Here is a 16,116-nt window from a genome sequence, read left to right as displayed (position 1 = left end):
ATCTTAATTGTCATAACATTAAGATTGCAACCTCTTTCTTTTTTAAATAAGGTAAAAGAATGAATATGTAAAAACAGCAATAACTTGACACTAGTTATAAAATAATATTTTTTAATTTTAAAGAAAATACCAAGCATCATAAATGTGCACCAGGCTATTTTAACCCCAAAAACATCTTTTGAGTGAAATCGGAGCACAGGGTCAGCAGCCCAGGAGTTCAGCAGGAATGCAGAAATTCAGTGTTCATGTTAAAAAGTATTTAAACCAGTAAATATCCAGTTTCATGGAGGATTGAATCCCAGTTGAAGGGCTGTCCTTTATCCTCCGTTTGGCACCGTGCTGCCTAGTAAATAGCTAGTACCACATAACAGAGTAGTATAAAACAACCACGCGTTTTGATTTCACAAAATTTATTTTTCCAACCATGAAATATTCATGTGACACATCATGTGAACAAATCCATTTTGTTTTAATTAAACCAATGCTGACAGTTCAGGTTTAGATATTATAGTACATCCAGCAACTAGACTCAAAAGGCACATCAATTCACAATATTATTATTTAACAACTCACATCAACTGCAAATGAGAACGTGCAACCATTTAGTCATTATTTATCGGCTTATTAATTCTGGGTGGCAGTCAATAACGCTGTAAAGGCTGTAAACCCTGAGAAAACCTCTGTTAGGGTTTATACATCCCATGAAAGGTGACAGGCATGGTGCACTCCACTTCTGCCCTGGCGATCTCAGATAGATCCTTGGCGTTGAGTATGAGGAGGTATCCTGGTCTCTGGGAGCCGGGAGCCACCACAATGGTCAGCAGCACTCCTGAGGGCACAGCACCAGATTAATTTCTATCACAGTAGGTGTTGGATTGTATATGTGTTTATATTGCTGATGACATACCATCATCCTCATCTACCCCATCAGGAGTCTGAACAAACAGAGGCTCTGAGGGGTAGGAGTCTGGTTCTTGCCATACCCAGGTCTCCTTGGTCTTCACATTCAACTTGCAGATCTACACGCATCAAAATCACTTAATGAAAAACCTTGTTTTACAAACTCTGAATCACTTTCAATTGAAGGTATTTTGTCAACTTACCCTGTCTGGTATGAAATGATTGAGACCCAGGCCATAGGCGTATGTGTAATTCTTCCCTCCGTACCTCTGGTAGTTAATTTGAGGGAACTCGAAGGCTACAAAAACAACATTAAAATGGTTACATAATAAAGATATGTTTAGCGTATATTAAAGATAAATATGTCCACCATGATTGAGTAAGTTAAATTTGTTGGGTGTGTTTGCACCTTGGCGAGGCCCGGAGAACAGCACCTCTGGCTCCAGCCAGATGTTGCCATCAGCGAGCATCACCGCTGTGGCCGTGGTGTATGGCAGGCTGACAAGATTCTTCCCCTGCTCCTCCTACATGGAGTCCACAATGAGATGAACACAAATAACATGAGACTCTACAACTTTAGGGGGCAATTTGTGTCCTGATGAGCAAAACAGGCAACTCGCCTTGTGGACATCCAGGGGAATAACATATCTGCGGACCTCCGGCTGTGGTGCCATCATGGCCGCCTTCTTCACCTCTTCCCAGTTGGCTCTCAGGTTGGCCAACCAGAGGTAGTTGTAAACAAACTCAAAACTGCATGAATAAATGGATTATGAACAACAAATATCTCTGTATCAAATAAATACGCAGAAGATGTACAGGTAGGTTTAAATAAAAGTCCAACATTTACCCTTTCCAGCCACAGAGATCAACAACAATGAAGCCCTGGTCCTCGTAGGTGTTGATGTGATGGAACATGCCGATGGGTGCCCCTTTGAACTTGTGATCAATGTACTCTCCTGGGTCTTTCTTGGCAATGTGAAACAAGGTCTATAAACCACATATCAAAACAGATATCATGAGATTTCAGGGGCAGAGACAATGATAATATCGACAGTTAGAATCACCAAAGAGATCAAACTACTTCAAGTTCTTACTCCTTGGCTCTCATTGGACTCGAAACAGTCCATGTAGTTGGTGCCTCGAATGCTCCAAGCACTCAGGAATTTCAGCAGGTTGATTTTTACCGGGGTCTCCACAAAGACAAAGTAGTTTTCTGACATGCCAAAGCTGAAATTATTAAGGAGAGAATGTCAAAGTTTGGACTTTCCGTGTCAATGCTCATAACAAATGGATTATTGACAAAACTCCTGAGTCTACACACACCTGTGCACATAGGATGGTTTGAACCTCTCAGCACTGGGGAACTGCACCACTACCTTGGACTTCTCAATGGGATCAGACTTATCTAAGAAAAAGAAAGACTATTTTGAATTATTATTATTAAGCAAGCTCCAGGGGACTGACCCTGTGAATCCAGATTTAGATGTAATTAAACTTTTTAGTGGTCTACTTATTCTTTCATGTTTTGTTAAAAACCATATTCATTACTAAATCACATTAGTTGTTTGTAATAATCATATTAAGTATGCAGTGCACAGATCATATTAAGCAGAGATAACTAAGGATGTTAAGTTTCTGTATGGGAGGGGCGGGGTCATTTGAACTGTTCTGCACTGAAGCGGTGCAAAGGCTCATGGGAAAAAAATATATGTTCTGAATGGTTTCTGTCCTAGTTAAAGTGTGTTTTAATAATGTTCTGTTAATGTTTTGGGTGTGCATTTACATTATCTGGGTTTTAGTTTTGTGTGGTTGATTTAGTGTTCATTTATTGTTGCACCATGAACTGATGGCTTCTGGGCAGTGAACATTTTCAGTGGTACTCACAAATTGGAACACAGTAATGCTGTCTTCTGAGTTGTATTATCCATGTAGTACAATACATCGGAAAATTACAATGGCTCGTGTTTTGATAACTTTTCAATTATTTTTTAACAATTGTATTGAATACATTGCTCTTAAAGTTAGATTGTCATAAAGCAAAAAACATATTTATTTCAACAAATTATTTCTTTAGTGGTGATATGTAGCTGTAGGTTTTATGTTTGTTATTTTTCTTTGCATTTTTAAAGCTACAGTGCTTGGTTTCTGTCTCCCCCATGAGGAATTCTAAGTAATGATGCAGTTGCTAGTAGCCAAGGAGGACACAGAGGATTAATAAAACATGATGGACTCTTCTGAAGAGGAAATTATCTTCACTTGGTTTTCTGCGCACAAAAGTCCCGGAGGACACCAGCTGAACATAGCCATATTGAGAAATACAGAGAGAGTTCTGTGGAGCTGATAGTCTTAATTAGTTTTGTATCAACTCATTTGTCAATGGCTTGAATGTAATGGACATTCATTAATATCAAAAAGTTACACACTAAAGCTTTAACTTAACATGCTTATTTTAGAAAAACATGACTAAAATAATTGATGTTTACTAATGTAAACTTGATTTGTCTACTGCATCAGCAATACAGTACAGTACTGCAGCAATACAACTTGACCTGTTAAGTTTCACCTTGTGTAAAAATGTAAACGGTTTAAGGCAACAGGTTTCCACGCAAATTTCTAGTAAAGTCAACTAATTCGGGAACAATGTGAGAGAGAAAACTCATTTATTTTGGGTGGGTTTTGAGAGGGTTCACAGTGATTCCTTTAACCCAGAATTAGCATTCAGCAGCATATTTTCGCTATAAAGAGCAACTGAGTTTAAGGAGAGGTCGCTGCGGTTAACTGCTGCTGTTATGTGTGGTGATGCCAGCGCTGATGCATACCTTTCTGTGTGGGTGGAATCTTGACAATGTTGTAGGCCAGCGTTGCTCCTTTTCCCATGCAGTTTCCAATGTTATACACTGTACCATCTCTCTCAATGTGAGGGTGGGCTGTCACTCCATTAATGTTGACATAGTTGCACAAGTCAACCTGCATAGAAAACAATTTTACGGTGCTTTAAAAATAAAGAAATGTACTGTTTCTGAAGTTAAAAGTTGTAAGATTAGTTTTTTACATCTCCAATTCTAGGATATATTTGCATTGATGTACCTTCTTCAGCGTCTCCAAGGTATCAGTGTTTACTTTAGTGATGTAGTTGGTTTCTGTTACAGCATAGAAATCCTCACCAATAGGGTAAACGTTCACCAGACAGTTGTCTGTGACCTCAACACCCTTGAAGTAAGAGAAAAACCTGCAAACAAAAAAAAGATTAAATTGTACAAAGGTAATGGTATGTCATGAGATGAAATGAAAGCTGACAATCTGGGGATTTAAAACAAACAACAACAAATGATGAAAGAAAGCCAATGGAAAATATGTATATTTATTTTCTGGATGAGTTTGACAACTGTGAAGTACTTTGCATTTTCATTTCATTTTTACATTTAAAAAGCATCTACATGATAGTGAGGATGAGCCGGAAAATAAATCATGTGTGTAAATGTGCAACCCACCTGGAGAAAATGTTTTTGCAGGGATCTGGGTATGCACAGGTGCCAAACTCAGTGATCACCACACGTTTCTCTGTGATGGCTCTCACGTAGGCATCCGTTTTGATATATCTAAAAGGAGAAAAAGAATTTCATCCCAAAACTTTATACATCCATTTTGAAAAACATTTTTTAATTGATTTAATGGACATCCTTTATTTTATAAAATGCTGCTATGATATAATTCCATGGTGTTAATGCAGTTGTATGTGTAGCTTGATTAGAAATGTATGCACAGCATTTAAAATTAAAACCTGATGCGCACACATGCTCAAGTTTCTGCAGGTTCATTTTGCTGCATGGCAGTAATGTAAATTATGCAAAATGGCCTGAAAAATGTCAAAATTCAAGTATTGTCCTCAAGGTCTTACTTTCGGAAGTAGGTGACCTGGCCATCCTTAAAGTCGAATTTGTGCATGAGGGCCTGGCCATCAAATAGGTGATAGAAAGGTTCATCTCCGATCTCAAAAAGCCCAGGTCCCAAACGGAGAAGACTCCCCTTCAGAAATGAAGGAATCCTACCTGTATAACAGCAACATAATAAAGACAAATCAGAGATTGTTTTGAAATGTATAGATTTGTAAAAAGGTTATCAGAGCCTACTTTCTATGCTCTCAGAAGAAAGATGAAAAATACTTACTATATGACTGTCAAAGAATGATTTGCCTGCAGTCTATTTCTGACTGAAAGATGCAAACAAACCTGTGACTGTTGCTGGAAGAGGCTCAGCCAGCTCCTCGCATGTCTCAAAAATCTTCTTGTAGCTACCAGCTGGGTGTTCAAATCTGTTGTCAAAAAGTGAAGACATCAAGCAATATCACAGCCAAGTAAATTAAACGTAATCAAATTTCCAGCAAGTTAAATGTATGAGTCTGTTAGTTGAAGTCATTAAAAGCTGTATTACTGACAGGTCATGAGTTTTTTTAATCCTTCATGAGCTTAATCAGCTGCAGACACACTGGCCAGTCGAGTGACTGTAAAAGTCACAGGACCAAAAATGTATATAGAAGAGCTAAATAATATTATAGACATTTGCAAATTATTAAAAAGCACTTTTCAAATAAAAGCAAAACCCATCACTGATTAAGCTAGTTTTCAAACATGTTGTCCCCACTTATTACCTTTTGGGAATCAATATGAAATTAAGAACAATTACAGATGGAATAATTCATCAAAAACTCACCGGCTGACCATATTTTCTGCACCACACAAAGCAAACTCTTAAGAAAACCTCTGGTTCCTTCTGACCTGGATGTCTCTGGTCTCCCAGTGGACTTGGGGTATTTATCTGTCTCGTCCCCCTCACAGTCACTGAAGATTTTCTGTAAACCTTTCTCCAGGCCAATCATGTCCCACCGTGAACAAGAGTCCCTTTGTGCCAATATCCTCAACTGGGTGACTCAATGGCCACCCCTCTTAAACCGGCTTTATGACAGAGAATATTTATTGCACAGAATTGGCAAATGTGTTGCAATTGTGCATGTGATTTTCCAATTGTATCTATTGTTGTGCTTTACGATATTGTTACGCTGAGTCATACTGTGCAGTATATTTCAGAGTATTGATGCAATGTGTAGGGCTAAAAAAAAACATGGTGCAAGTAAACAGAAGTGAATGTGGATGTTAAGATCAGTAATTCAGAATATGTGCGATAGACATTAAAAGTGAAATTGTAGGAACATTGGGATTGAGTCTCAAGTACCACCACTTTATTTTAGATTAAGTAATGGTTTTCTGAAATAGTACAGTAATAGAATGAGGGTCTATTGTGAAACAACAATAACAGGGAACCTTCACTGCTTTTATTACAATGTAACGTAATAAATAATACTGATGAAATGTTGTTCTTTGGTCTGAACTCAAAATGCCTTAACTTGCTTATCTCAGTGCAACTATAATCCAGGTATACAGGGATTATGCTCAATATAGCCTGGTGACAAAGGCTGCATTGTTCCTCCTGGGAAAAAACACCATTAGTAGGAAAAGTTTCACCAGAAGCAGCTGGGATTGTGACGTGGCTCCCCCAGCCGACACATGTGGACTGTCCTTAATTAGCAAAAGCCCCTATATAACATGTTTTATGATAATCTATTAAAAAGAAATGGTCAGTTATTTATTTTTTTAGCCAATTGTAACGTAGTTTCACATGGTCCTCCTCATAGAGGTTGTCATGGAAGTTATGAAGAGTATCTATCTATCTATCTATCTATCTATCTATCTATCTATCTATCTATCTATCTATCTATCTATCTATCATAAATAGAATGGGTGATATTGTGTTTGGTACAGTCATAATTTGTAGTTGCAGAGGTTATCAGAAAAAAAAATAATGAAAGGAAATATAACCATAGCAACATCCCCAACAATACTAGGCCTATTGTACCCGTACCTCAGTTGCCACATCCTTGTTATTACAGTTTTCTCAGTCGCGCCAGTCTCTTGCTCAAAAGCCTTAGTTCATCGCTCAAAAGTAAATATCTGTGTCAATGCACATCAGAATGACAAGTCCTTGTGTCATTGTGTACGGATAAGACAGTCAAATTGCTTAGTCATGTTGTCAATATAACAGTGTACTCTGGAGGGATGTTCTGATGTAAACTATGGCTAAAGTATTGATGACAATTATTGTAAATTGTAGGTTATACCTTAGTGTATGTGGGAGTTTGATTGCAAGAGACTGGACAAAATTCACATTTAAGCTTTTACTGTTTGTACTGTAATTTATTGACAGACCATGTCATTGCGATACAGAAAGGAAAAGACAGCACTGCATAGCACAAAGAAAAAAAAACAAAAGTAGAAAATGTGAACACAGGACAATCTCGTTAGGGAAAACTGTACATGCAGTGCTGTAGGAATTACAGTGCTGTCTTCGTACCTACACCTCCTGACGTTCCTGTCTGTTGGACCACAAATTCTCATCCACATCACAACGAATATCTTCTCTGCGATGCAGCGTGGAAAGTAGAAAAAAAGTATAATGGAAATATGTAGAAATATGCGACTTGTTCAACCATTTTGCATGTAAAGACTCATGATATGAACTAATGCCTAAATGTTGTGGGGGGTGAGACTGTTCAACAGAGACCCATTATAATACATTTTGATCAACATGACATAAGCAATTGATAATGTAGGAAACAGCAGAGAACTGTACACAGCCATTTGCATGAATGTACCAAAGCATTGGCAACTTGTTCAAAGAAATGAGAAACTGCTTTTTTGATGTGCACAAGTGACACAATGATGTGAAGATTGAACAGGTAGTTTTGAGAATTTCAATTCTGATCTGAGACATGTACCAAAGCGACTGAGAAAAAACTGTAAAAGGAAAGGGAGACCTCTGTTGGTTGATTGCAGGTTGCAACTTTTTCAACAACATAGTATTATTGTCGCGTGCGCTGGTGTGCACGATTAATATTAGATCGATCGCTATAAGAGGAGGCGAAATTAATTAGAAACCCAATAACCTGTGATGTTTTAATGAAAGTATAAATGTTGTTTTCACAGCAACCGAGATCAAGAACTAGTCGCATGCGCACTTCGTTCGGGAATTACAATATGGCGGCGACATGCTACAATTTATTGACGTAACGAGAGTCGATCTAACATCTAACCCGCTAAAAACCTACGAGCCAGTTGTTTTAATAACCAGTGGATAACCGCGACTTTAATTAAAGTGTAGTGGTTAACGGTAGTGGTTTTGTTTAAACGGTTTTAGTCTGGAAAATGAATTACACCACGAAAGTGGTCCAGGTGACGAATGTGTCGCCAAGCACAACATCGGAGCAGATGAGAACACTGTTCGGTTTTTTGGGAACCATCGAAGAACTGAAGTTATTTCCACCAGAGTGAGTTGACTATCTGGTGATGTAGCTACTTAAATGATAATAAAGTAACATATTATCTGGAAGGTTCTCTAAATGGGTTCACTTTTTAGAACGAAAACTTGGGCCTAACATGCTAACCAGAATTGTAGCTAACTAGCTAATCTAAAAACGTTAACGCTAACGTTACGTAACTTGGCTGACACCAGCTAGCTAGCTAATGTTACATTCACGTTCATCTTAATTTGACTTGTTGATTATGTCTTACACGCGTAAAGTGTAGCTAACTTAGTAATGAAGGGTCAATTAAAATATTAGGGTAAATGTTAAATGGGGCAATGAACATAACACATCTAATGCTAACGTTATTTGGGTTGCAATGTTTTGTTATGTTTTTTTTACAATAGTGAAATACGTAGCTAGCTACGTTCTTCCTCCCAGCATAGGGAAAAGATGAATGTTAACTAATTTATATAATAAAGACGAAAATAAGCATACTCACGGTGAGACAAATCATTTTGAAACTATTGTTTTCTACTGTCTCAATATTTTGTCTGACTTTATTCAGCCGTACAACGTCACAATGTTGATTTACTATAATCAACATAAGCTAATTTTTTCTTGCAGCTGAGCCGGAAATGGTTATACCTTTATTTTGTTACTGCCCCTCTTCATCTGTGTTTTAGAGAGACCTAGAGAAATGTATTCATAACAAGACTGGACACTGACAATGCATCTTGTTTTGTCTTGTCGTTTGAAAACGGGGACAATTGGGAGCAGAGAAGTTGTCCTGATAGGACATTTAGTTTTGAGGGAGACATTGCTGCAGTGGCTCAAAACCTGCCTAATGTCCATAGTACTCAATTGTTATAATTATGGCAGTATTATGTGTGGATGCTGTTTTGAGGATTGTACTGAATGCTTTATCACATTTAATTGTAAATATGCCAAATCCACACATCAGTGCATGTCAATGCATGTGGGTATGATTGGACCCTATGACGTTGTCAAAAGACAGGCTGCAACTAAATGCATTGTTTAGATGATTGTTGCAATTTTATGCTATTTAATGTAATATTTGTGACTTCCTCAATAGTGATTCTCAGATGCCGGTGACATCACGGGTGTGCTTTGTGAAGTTCCAGGAGCCAGAGTCTGTTGGAGTGTCTCAACATCTGACAAACACCGTGTTTGTGGACAGAGCATTGATTGTGGTCCCATTTGCTGAAGGTTTGTTGTCACATCATTATTTCCACGTATGAGTGGTTCTTGTTGATTGAATGGCATGAATAGTGAAAATGTTAAAGAGTAAAAATGATTTATTTGTCCCATTTGTGAATTGCACAAGTCAGCTCACCTTGGCCTGTTTATATAAGCTTTTAAGATACTTTCAATGATACTGGTAATGTCATTCCCTCCCATTGTATATAAGCAGTGCTTAAAGCAGACCTGTATTGTCAGATTTTTGATATACTGTGGTAGCTCGTCCCAAATCTGTTTTACCACAACAATGCAATTCTTTTGATAAACTGGATTGTATTTATTTGGGCAAATGCATATCAAGCGGTATGTCTCTGCCTAAAACAATAATTTGTCCTGCATTTAGAAAGCGCAGTATACCAAAATCTGCTTCACAGACTAGGAGTTGAACAATCCCAAGCTGTCGGCGCCGCAGTGAAGTGAAGTTGTTAATACTCCTAACCATATGCATTTTATTTTCTCCCCCATATTGGACTATCCACTGTTAAACTTCTCTCTGTTATTTGTGTGTGTGTATGTGTGTGTGTGTGATTTTTGTAGTGAAGAAGGCAAAAGCAGCCCCCTCGTGGATGGCTGAAAGTGGTCCTCTGCCTGCCAACAGGGGATTGTAGACATTTTCAAAGGCCAGCAAGCATTCAAGTCCCACCCCACTCTTTTTTGTGTCCTCTATTCTTTCTCTGCCTTCTCTTTCTCTTTCCTTCTGTCTAATTAATCTTTTATAGGTGGTTTAGTTTAGAGCAAAAGGTCAGATATCGGGGACGTAGCCTAAACCAGTGCTCATTTTGCATTGTTTTGCAACACTTTGGAACGGCTTCTTAGCCATTTTATGGCTAAAGCATTGTTCCTTAACGGATAAGGCTGGCAATATTCTTCCTTTTTTTGATGTCAACAAATCTCATGAAAAGACCATCATTGACCAAAAACAATTGACAGCACATCAGTGAGCCACACTGTTGCACAAGGTGACTTTTTTGTTCATTATGATGAAAGCAGGCACTGTAGTTTATTTTAAGTCAGTGCCACCGGCACCGCACTGCAGCCGTGAATAGTCGCTAGCACACGCTACACACATCCGCCACTAAAAATAGTCCCCAATAAATGTATTATTTACTTCTGTATGAAAACCTTTGCTGAAAACGACAGCTCTCAGTTGTTTTAGTCTTTTATAAAAATGAAATAATATATTTGTCACTTGTTATTTCAGTGGTAACAAATGGGATTGTGGCTGAGAGCAGAACGTATTGTTTTGGATTATTTTTGGGGGGCTTTTTTGCCTTAATTTAAGAGTACAGTTGAAGATTGACAGAAAAGGGGGAAGATAGAGAGGGCACGACATGCAGCAAGCCTTAGTATATGGGGCGCACGCTCTACCAGGTGAGCTACCTGGACGCCGCAAAAGGCATTGTTGACAATAACAAAAAATTTAATATCGCCAGCCTTATCTATAAAAATGTGAAAATTAACTCTTGAAAGAAAAAGCTTTGAAATACAATACATTAGTTGGGTTTAGTGGTAAAAGCCTATACAAAGGTACTGGGTGTTAATAATTACTTGCGTGCAAAAACCACACTGCCCAGGCAACTGACACTACACATACTTACCCATATGAGAGCAGTTAATTGTGTGACTTAACAGAGGAACACTAGTCAATGATTGGTTATTTTATATAATAACGGTACTACATCTCATCATAAGTTGTCTTAAGATGCCCACCCGACATGACACTGTGTTGGTAAAATATATTCTCTTTAACAGTGGTCTTCTTTTGTTGTTGTGTTTTACAGTTCTTTTTCCTGGCTCAGCCAGTCCTGTATACCAGGCCCTGCTGAAAATACCATCCAACAGTTTTGTCTCCTGCAGCAATTTCTCTCTCTTCAGTGTGCTTTTTTTATAATTTTTTTTTATTTGAATGTTGTCATTGTGTGTCCGTATTTAAGTCATGTCCTTTTGTGAAAGAGTTTTTTTTGGGAGTGGATTTACTGTGAAATGATTATTAGGTGTTTATTTGTTAAATTTGGCCAACAATCAGTGTCATATTGCAAATAAAGATGAACAGTTATTTTTTAATTGGACTGTGGTAGCGCAGGTTAATTAAACCAGTCCTCTGCCTAGGTTTGTTTGTTTGATTGATGCAGTGGCAGGTAAGGATACTAGAATAATGATGTAAAGCAGACACGCTACCCACCCTGAATTCTGCTATTGTCATTTAGTACTTACCACTATATGCTCTGACATTTGTGTTTTTGGTAAGTAAACACTAATAGCTTGTATAGTGTTCTTGCCAAATCCCTAAAATTCTCTCTGTTGTGTGTATCTCGATTTTTCTCTGTGTGCTTTTAGTAGCGAAGCCGCCAGCGTGAGTCGCTTGTTTCAGTAAACGTCTTAATGAAAATTGAGGGCTCACCCAACTGGAGAAGCAGCTGTGCTTGCTAACGTTTGGTTCATGACTTAAAAAACACGTTCAGGTGATATATTCTTGGCAGTGTTCATTGGAGTAGTGTGATATATTCCAGCAATAGTTATGTCACTGCAATGATTATGTTGAATTAAGGGAACTCTTCTCTGATCTGTAAGGTAACCATTTTGTTGAACCTCATTTGAGGAATTGCAGTGTGAAGACTTTTTTTTTCTTTGTCTTTTCCAAAGTGTCTTCTCTATAGTTGATGTGTTTGAAGATGTTGTTCTCTCCTAATGCCGTTTTTTTATTTTCCTGTAGGCTCTATTCCAGATGAGGCTAAAGCTTTGTCACTGTTGGCGCCAGCAAACGCTGTGGCAGGAATGATGCCAGGAGGAGGACTTCTTCCAACGCCAAATCCCATGTCCAATCCTGTAAGACTTCAAATTCTCTGAATATGCCTGTGCATGACCTTACAAACATTATAAACAACTGTGTCACATTGTATACAATTTTAAAATGGGACAACACAGTGGTTTGCCATGCATTCTTCCAGAAAATCGTGCTTTAGTAAATTTGCTGTTGGCATGCAGAAGCAGTATTGCCCTGCCGCATCAGATTATGATCTACAGATAAACTGTTATTTGACTAAACAATCTCACCTCAAAGTCCATTTGGTAGCATTTCTGGAGCTTTTGATCATATCACATGGTCTTCATTTGCAGATGTTACTTTTGAGGACTTTACATTTTACACTTGTAAAAAGTCAAGATCTCCCAACAATATGGCTGTCATAACAAACGTGCCTTTACATGCTTGTTTGTGGTTTCTTGTATGCGATTCTATTCCAGATGGGAGGGAACCCGTTCGGTATTCCGAACATGGATGCAATGGCTGCGTTTGGATTCCCAGGACACAACATGAATCCCCAGGTGAGAGGTTTTGTTGAATGACACTGACTGTAAATGTCTTCCAAAAGTTGTGAAGTTAAATATGCAGTATACTGTATTTGATTAGACAACCTAGACAAACCTTTACCCTTCTTCCCACTGTTTTTTTTTACAGGCTGCTGATCAGCTGTTAAAGTTCATGACAGATCCAAAGTAAGTCAATATAAATAAGCTCCTTTGGTTTTTAAAACTGCATTCAGGCAAAACATTTTTGAGTAAGGAAATGGATGTGTTCAACTAATTAACATCCTTTTGTTCAGGCTGAATCCTTTGGCTGCAGGCTTAAATATGAGTGCAAGCCTGAAGGCTGACGCATCTAATAGAGAAATCGAAGAGGCCATGAAGAGAGTCAGAGAGGCCCAGTCGCTCATTTCTGCTGCAATTGAACCTGGAAGTGAGTGTACAAACATTTGGAGGACTTTTCTTAACAGGACTTTGACTTTGCGGTCTACAATAATGTCTGTCTGTGTGTATTGCAGGGTTACACAAGGTCCTTTGTACATTGTACCTCGACAATACTAAGCAATTTCTGTTTTTTCTGTCTCGCAGATAAGGAGAGCAAAAAGAAGCGCTCCCGGACGAGGTCCAGGTCCAGGAAGAGGAAATCCAGATCACGTTCAAGACACAGGTGATAATTACGGATAATTGTCTGAGGAGTCGAGATGGAGAAGCTTTTTGTTATTTTAAGAATAAAGTTAAATGGTCTAAATGTCTGGTTGCAGGCGAACCAGAAGCAGATCAAGGCGACCGTCAAACTCCAGAAGCAGGAGGCGCTCCAAAAGCCCTCGCAGCAGGAGACACACCGACGGCAAAGACCAAATCAGGCTATCTCCAAGCAGGTCCAGGTGGGTTAACTGTAATACATGCTTGCCTTTAAGCCTACGTTACGCAAATAATAGTTAAAGATTTACATCTTTTAACTATTATTTGAGCCTGTCTGAGATCTTAAATCCAATTTCTTACATCAAATGTATCTACAGAGATAGAAAGAAAGACGATTCAGGGAGAAGAAGATCCAAAACACCACCTAAAAGCTACAGCACAGCCAGGAGGTCCCGCAGTGAGGACCGGTGAGTACAGCAAAGGATCTCTTGTGCTTAGATTGAAGGCGATTGAAAGTGTATACTTTTATACAGCAGCCACCAAATCTTCTCAGTTTTCAAGTACTCAGTCTTTTAGTAATGTTCTGCTACGCAGGAGACGCAGGAGAAGTCGAAGCCCCAGCCGATCGCCTCCTAAAAAGTCGCCTAAAAAGAGGACTCCATCTCCTCGAAGGTTGGTGTTTTGATGTGAAATATTTGTGGATCAAAAACAGCCTTAACACTGCACGCCCGTTTTGCATTTCTTAACCAAATCAGAACTAAAAGTCAACAATCTGTATTTATTTCTTTGGTCCAGACCAAATAAACTCAATATCCATTGTGTGGGCACATCCATGGCATTTCATGGCACAGCTGATTTTTCCTGTCCTCCCTCCAGACACAAGAAAGAAAAGAAAAGGGATAAGGAAAGGGACAGGGACCGCAAGAGTGATAAAGATCACAGTCGCGAGGAACGTGAACGCTCCACCAGCAAGAAAAAGAAAAGTAAAGACAAAGAACGGGAACGGGAGCGGGAGCGGAAATCAGATGGGGAGAAAGGAGATGTCAAGGTCAGTATAGAGTATATTTAACAAGTCTTCATTCTTACACGCTTACCGTGAGTATTGCTGGTGAGATGTTAACCAGACCGGGACTGTTTATGCTTTAAAATGTCACATCCATTGGTTTGCTTTCACAGATCACCAGGGATTATGATGAGGAAGAACAAGGCTATGACAGCGCGAAAGAGAGGGAGGACAGGAAGGATTCTGACGACTCTGCTTTGTCTCCTCAGTCTGTAGAAGGCAACGGCACAGCGCGGCCTGTGAAGCAGGCCAAAGTTAATGGAGCTGACGATCACCATGAGGAGGACATGGATGTCAGCGATTGAGTAGTCTGTCTCTCATTATCCCTCTGTTTTGGTTGTGAACATGTTACGACTTTTTTCTGCACTGGGGTAAATCTAAAATGTGAAGTGAGCGTCAAATGTATTGATTTTTTGCAAGGAAGACTTGTCAACTCTTTTTGCAAATGTACAATGCAGAATTGTCATTTTTTGCAGGGAGTTTGCCCGATGACATTGTCACATTGCTTTAAAGTACCCATGTGCTTTTTGCCGGTTAAAACTGGAAGTAGGCTTACTTTGCTTTTCTTGATCTTGTGTTGTCAGGTTTTGTCATTTTTTCAAATATTGTCTTTTACATTTTTGTTTAGTGTTGTGGTGTGTTCTTAAGGCCTCTTCCCCCATCTTCTCGAAACAGTTAATACATTTGTTTCTTGTTATTTGAAAGTGTTGATTGTTTTATCAAGGATTTCTTTTATAATAAAGCCTATTTGGAGAACCAAGACTTTGAGAAATGAATAGGTACAATAACCTAACGAGCTGAAACAATAGGTGGACAGAAAATGAATATAATGAATCAAAAGTTCCAGCTTCTGGAATGTAAATTAGAGTTAACTGAATATCTTTGGTTTTGGGATTGCTGGTATGGTCACTATTTTGTGATGTGTTACAGACTAAAATTAAGAAAATTGGCAGACTAATATGTAGTCATGTCTAAATTAGACACAAATGTCTCTTTTTGGCTAACCTGACAAATGATACCAGCCTAAGATTAAAAGTAACTCATACTGATGCAAAATCATATAGAAATCCAATATTTCCAGAAAGTAGTCCCACTTATTGCTTTGAAATACAAATATATTAAAGTGACACATTCCCCGGTATAGTAGAATATGTGATGGTTGACAAATTAATATCGCCCAGCCCCATTTTAAGCCTCATATGGAATACTGTCTTTTTATTATATTTGCACAAATTCAGTTAAAACATGATGCTGGTGCTTTATTTAAAGGGAAGTGAAGTAGGTATGGTTGCAAGACAGCTGAAGCCGGAGACAACTCAATGGATGAGATTCTTTCACATCCAGACAGTTCCGGGATATCAACTTCACAGCATAGTTTACTTTCCTTGAATTAAAAAGAAAACACTATGTGCAGACTACCATCAAGGAGAGATTTTATAAGCAATAAAAGGTGTTCCAAAGTGTTAGTGTTACAATTGTCAGTTTTTACTTAATCTTAATACCAATAAGTCTGCAGGTAATGTAACAAACAAAGGTGCATGTGATCCAGTAGGCCTGGCCAACACAGCCATAGCATGCCTTAAATATACTT

General features: G+C 38.6%; 2 protein-coding genes across 7 annotated transcripts; one reads left to right on the top strand and one right to left on the bottom strand.

The window, feature by feature from the left end:
* Positions 1–424: 424 nt before the first annotated feature.
* Positions 425–5,772, bottom strand: rpe65a (retinoid isomerohydrolase RPE65 a). Its single transcript, XM_078263885.1, has 14 exons — positions 5,611–5,772; positions 5,130–5,212; positions 4,799–4,949; positions 4,392–4,499; positions 3,988–4,129; positions 3,720–3,867; positions 2,224–2,305; positions 1,995–2,127; positions 1,748–1,887; positions 1,521–1,650; positions 1,310–1,424; positions 1,104–1,198; positions 908–1,019; positions 425–829 (listed from the first exon to the last, which is right to left on the bottom strand). The coding sequence occupies exons 1-14, from the start codon at positions 5,619–5,621 to the stop codon at positions 684–686; spliced, it is 1,596 nt and encodes a 531-aa protein (XP_078120011.1). The 5' UTR covers positions 5,622–5,772; the 3' UTR covers positions 425–683.
* A 2,097-nt stretch (positions 5,773–7,869) lies between these two features.
* On the top strand, positions 7,870–15,281 carry LOC144526468 (uncharacterized). Of its 6 annotated transcripts, none has more exons than XM_078263965.1 (12): positions 7,870–8,278; positions 9,351–9,484; positions 12,231–12,343; positions 12,743–12,841; positions 12,975–13,012; positions 13,120–13,253; positions 13,409–13,487; positions 13,582–13,704; positions 13,840–13,929; positions 14,057–14,134; positions 14,258–14,510; positions 14,735–15,281. In XM_078263965.1, exons 1-12 carry the CDS (start codon positions 8,157–8,159, stop codon positions 14,828–14,830), a joined length of 1,359 nt encoding a protein of 452 aa, XP_078120091.1. In that variant the 5' UTR covers positions 7,870–8,156; the 3' UTR covers positions 14,831–15,281. The 6 variants fall into 6 exon arrangements, with proteins under 6 accessions (XP_078120091.1, XP_078120088.1, XP_078120089.1 ...); XM_078263962.1 differs by having other exon boundaries at positions 7,891–8,278; positions 14,639–15,281; XM_078263963.1 differs by having other exon boundaries at positions 7,906–8,278; positions 12,761–12,841; positions 14,639–15,281.
* The last annotated feature ends 835 nt before the right edge of the window (positions 15,282–16,116 follow it).

Source organism: Sander vitreus, chromosome 12 (assembly GCF_031162955.1).
Source record: "Sander vitreus isolate 19-12246 chromosome 12, sanVit1, whole genome shotgun sequence".
Lineage (NCBI taxonomy): Eukaryota > Metazoa > Chordata > Actinopteri > Perciformes > Percidae > Sander > Sander vitreus.
The sequence above is the reverse complement of the archived record's forward strand: the minus strand, read 5'-3'. Positions and strand labels throughout refer to the sequence as shown.

Excerpts from the sequence above, each read along its gene's own strand:
- rpe65a (XM_078263885.1), bottom strand. Across the intron at positions 1,425-1,520 it reads TTCCCCTGGATGTCCACAAG|GAGGAGCAGGGGAAGAATCT; the intron begins GCGAGTTGCCTG and ends GACTCCATGTAG. Across the intron at positions 1,199-1,309 it reads GTTCTCCGGGCCTCGCCAAG|CCTTCGAGTTCCCTCAAATT; the intron begins GTGCAAACACAC and ends TTGTTTTTGTAG.
- LOC144526468 (XM_078263962.1), top strand. The coding sequence starts at position 8,157 with ATGAATTACACCACGAAAGTGGTCCAGGTGACGAATGTGTCGCCAAGC. Across the intron at positions 13,254-13,408 it reads TGCTGCAATTGAACCTGGAA|ATAAGGAGAGCAAAAAGAAG; the intron begins GTGAGTGTACAA and ends TCTGTCTCGCAG. Across the intron at positions 13,930-14,056 it reads AGGTCCCGCAGTGAGGACCG|GAGACGCAGGAGAAGTCGAA; the intron begins GTGAGTACAGCA and ends TCTGCTACGCAG.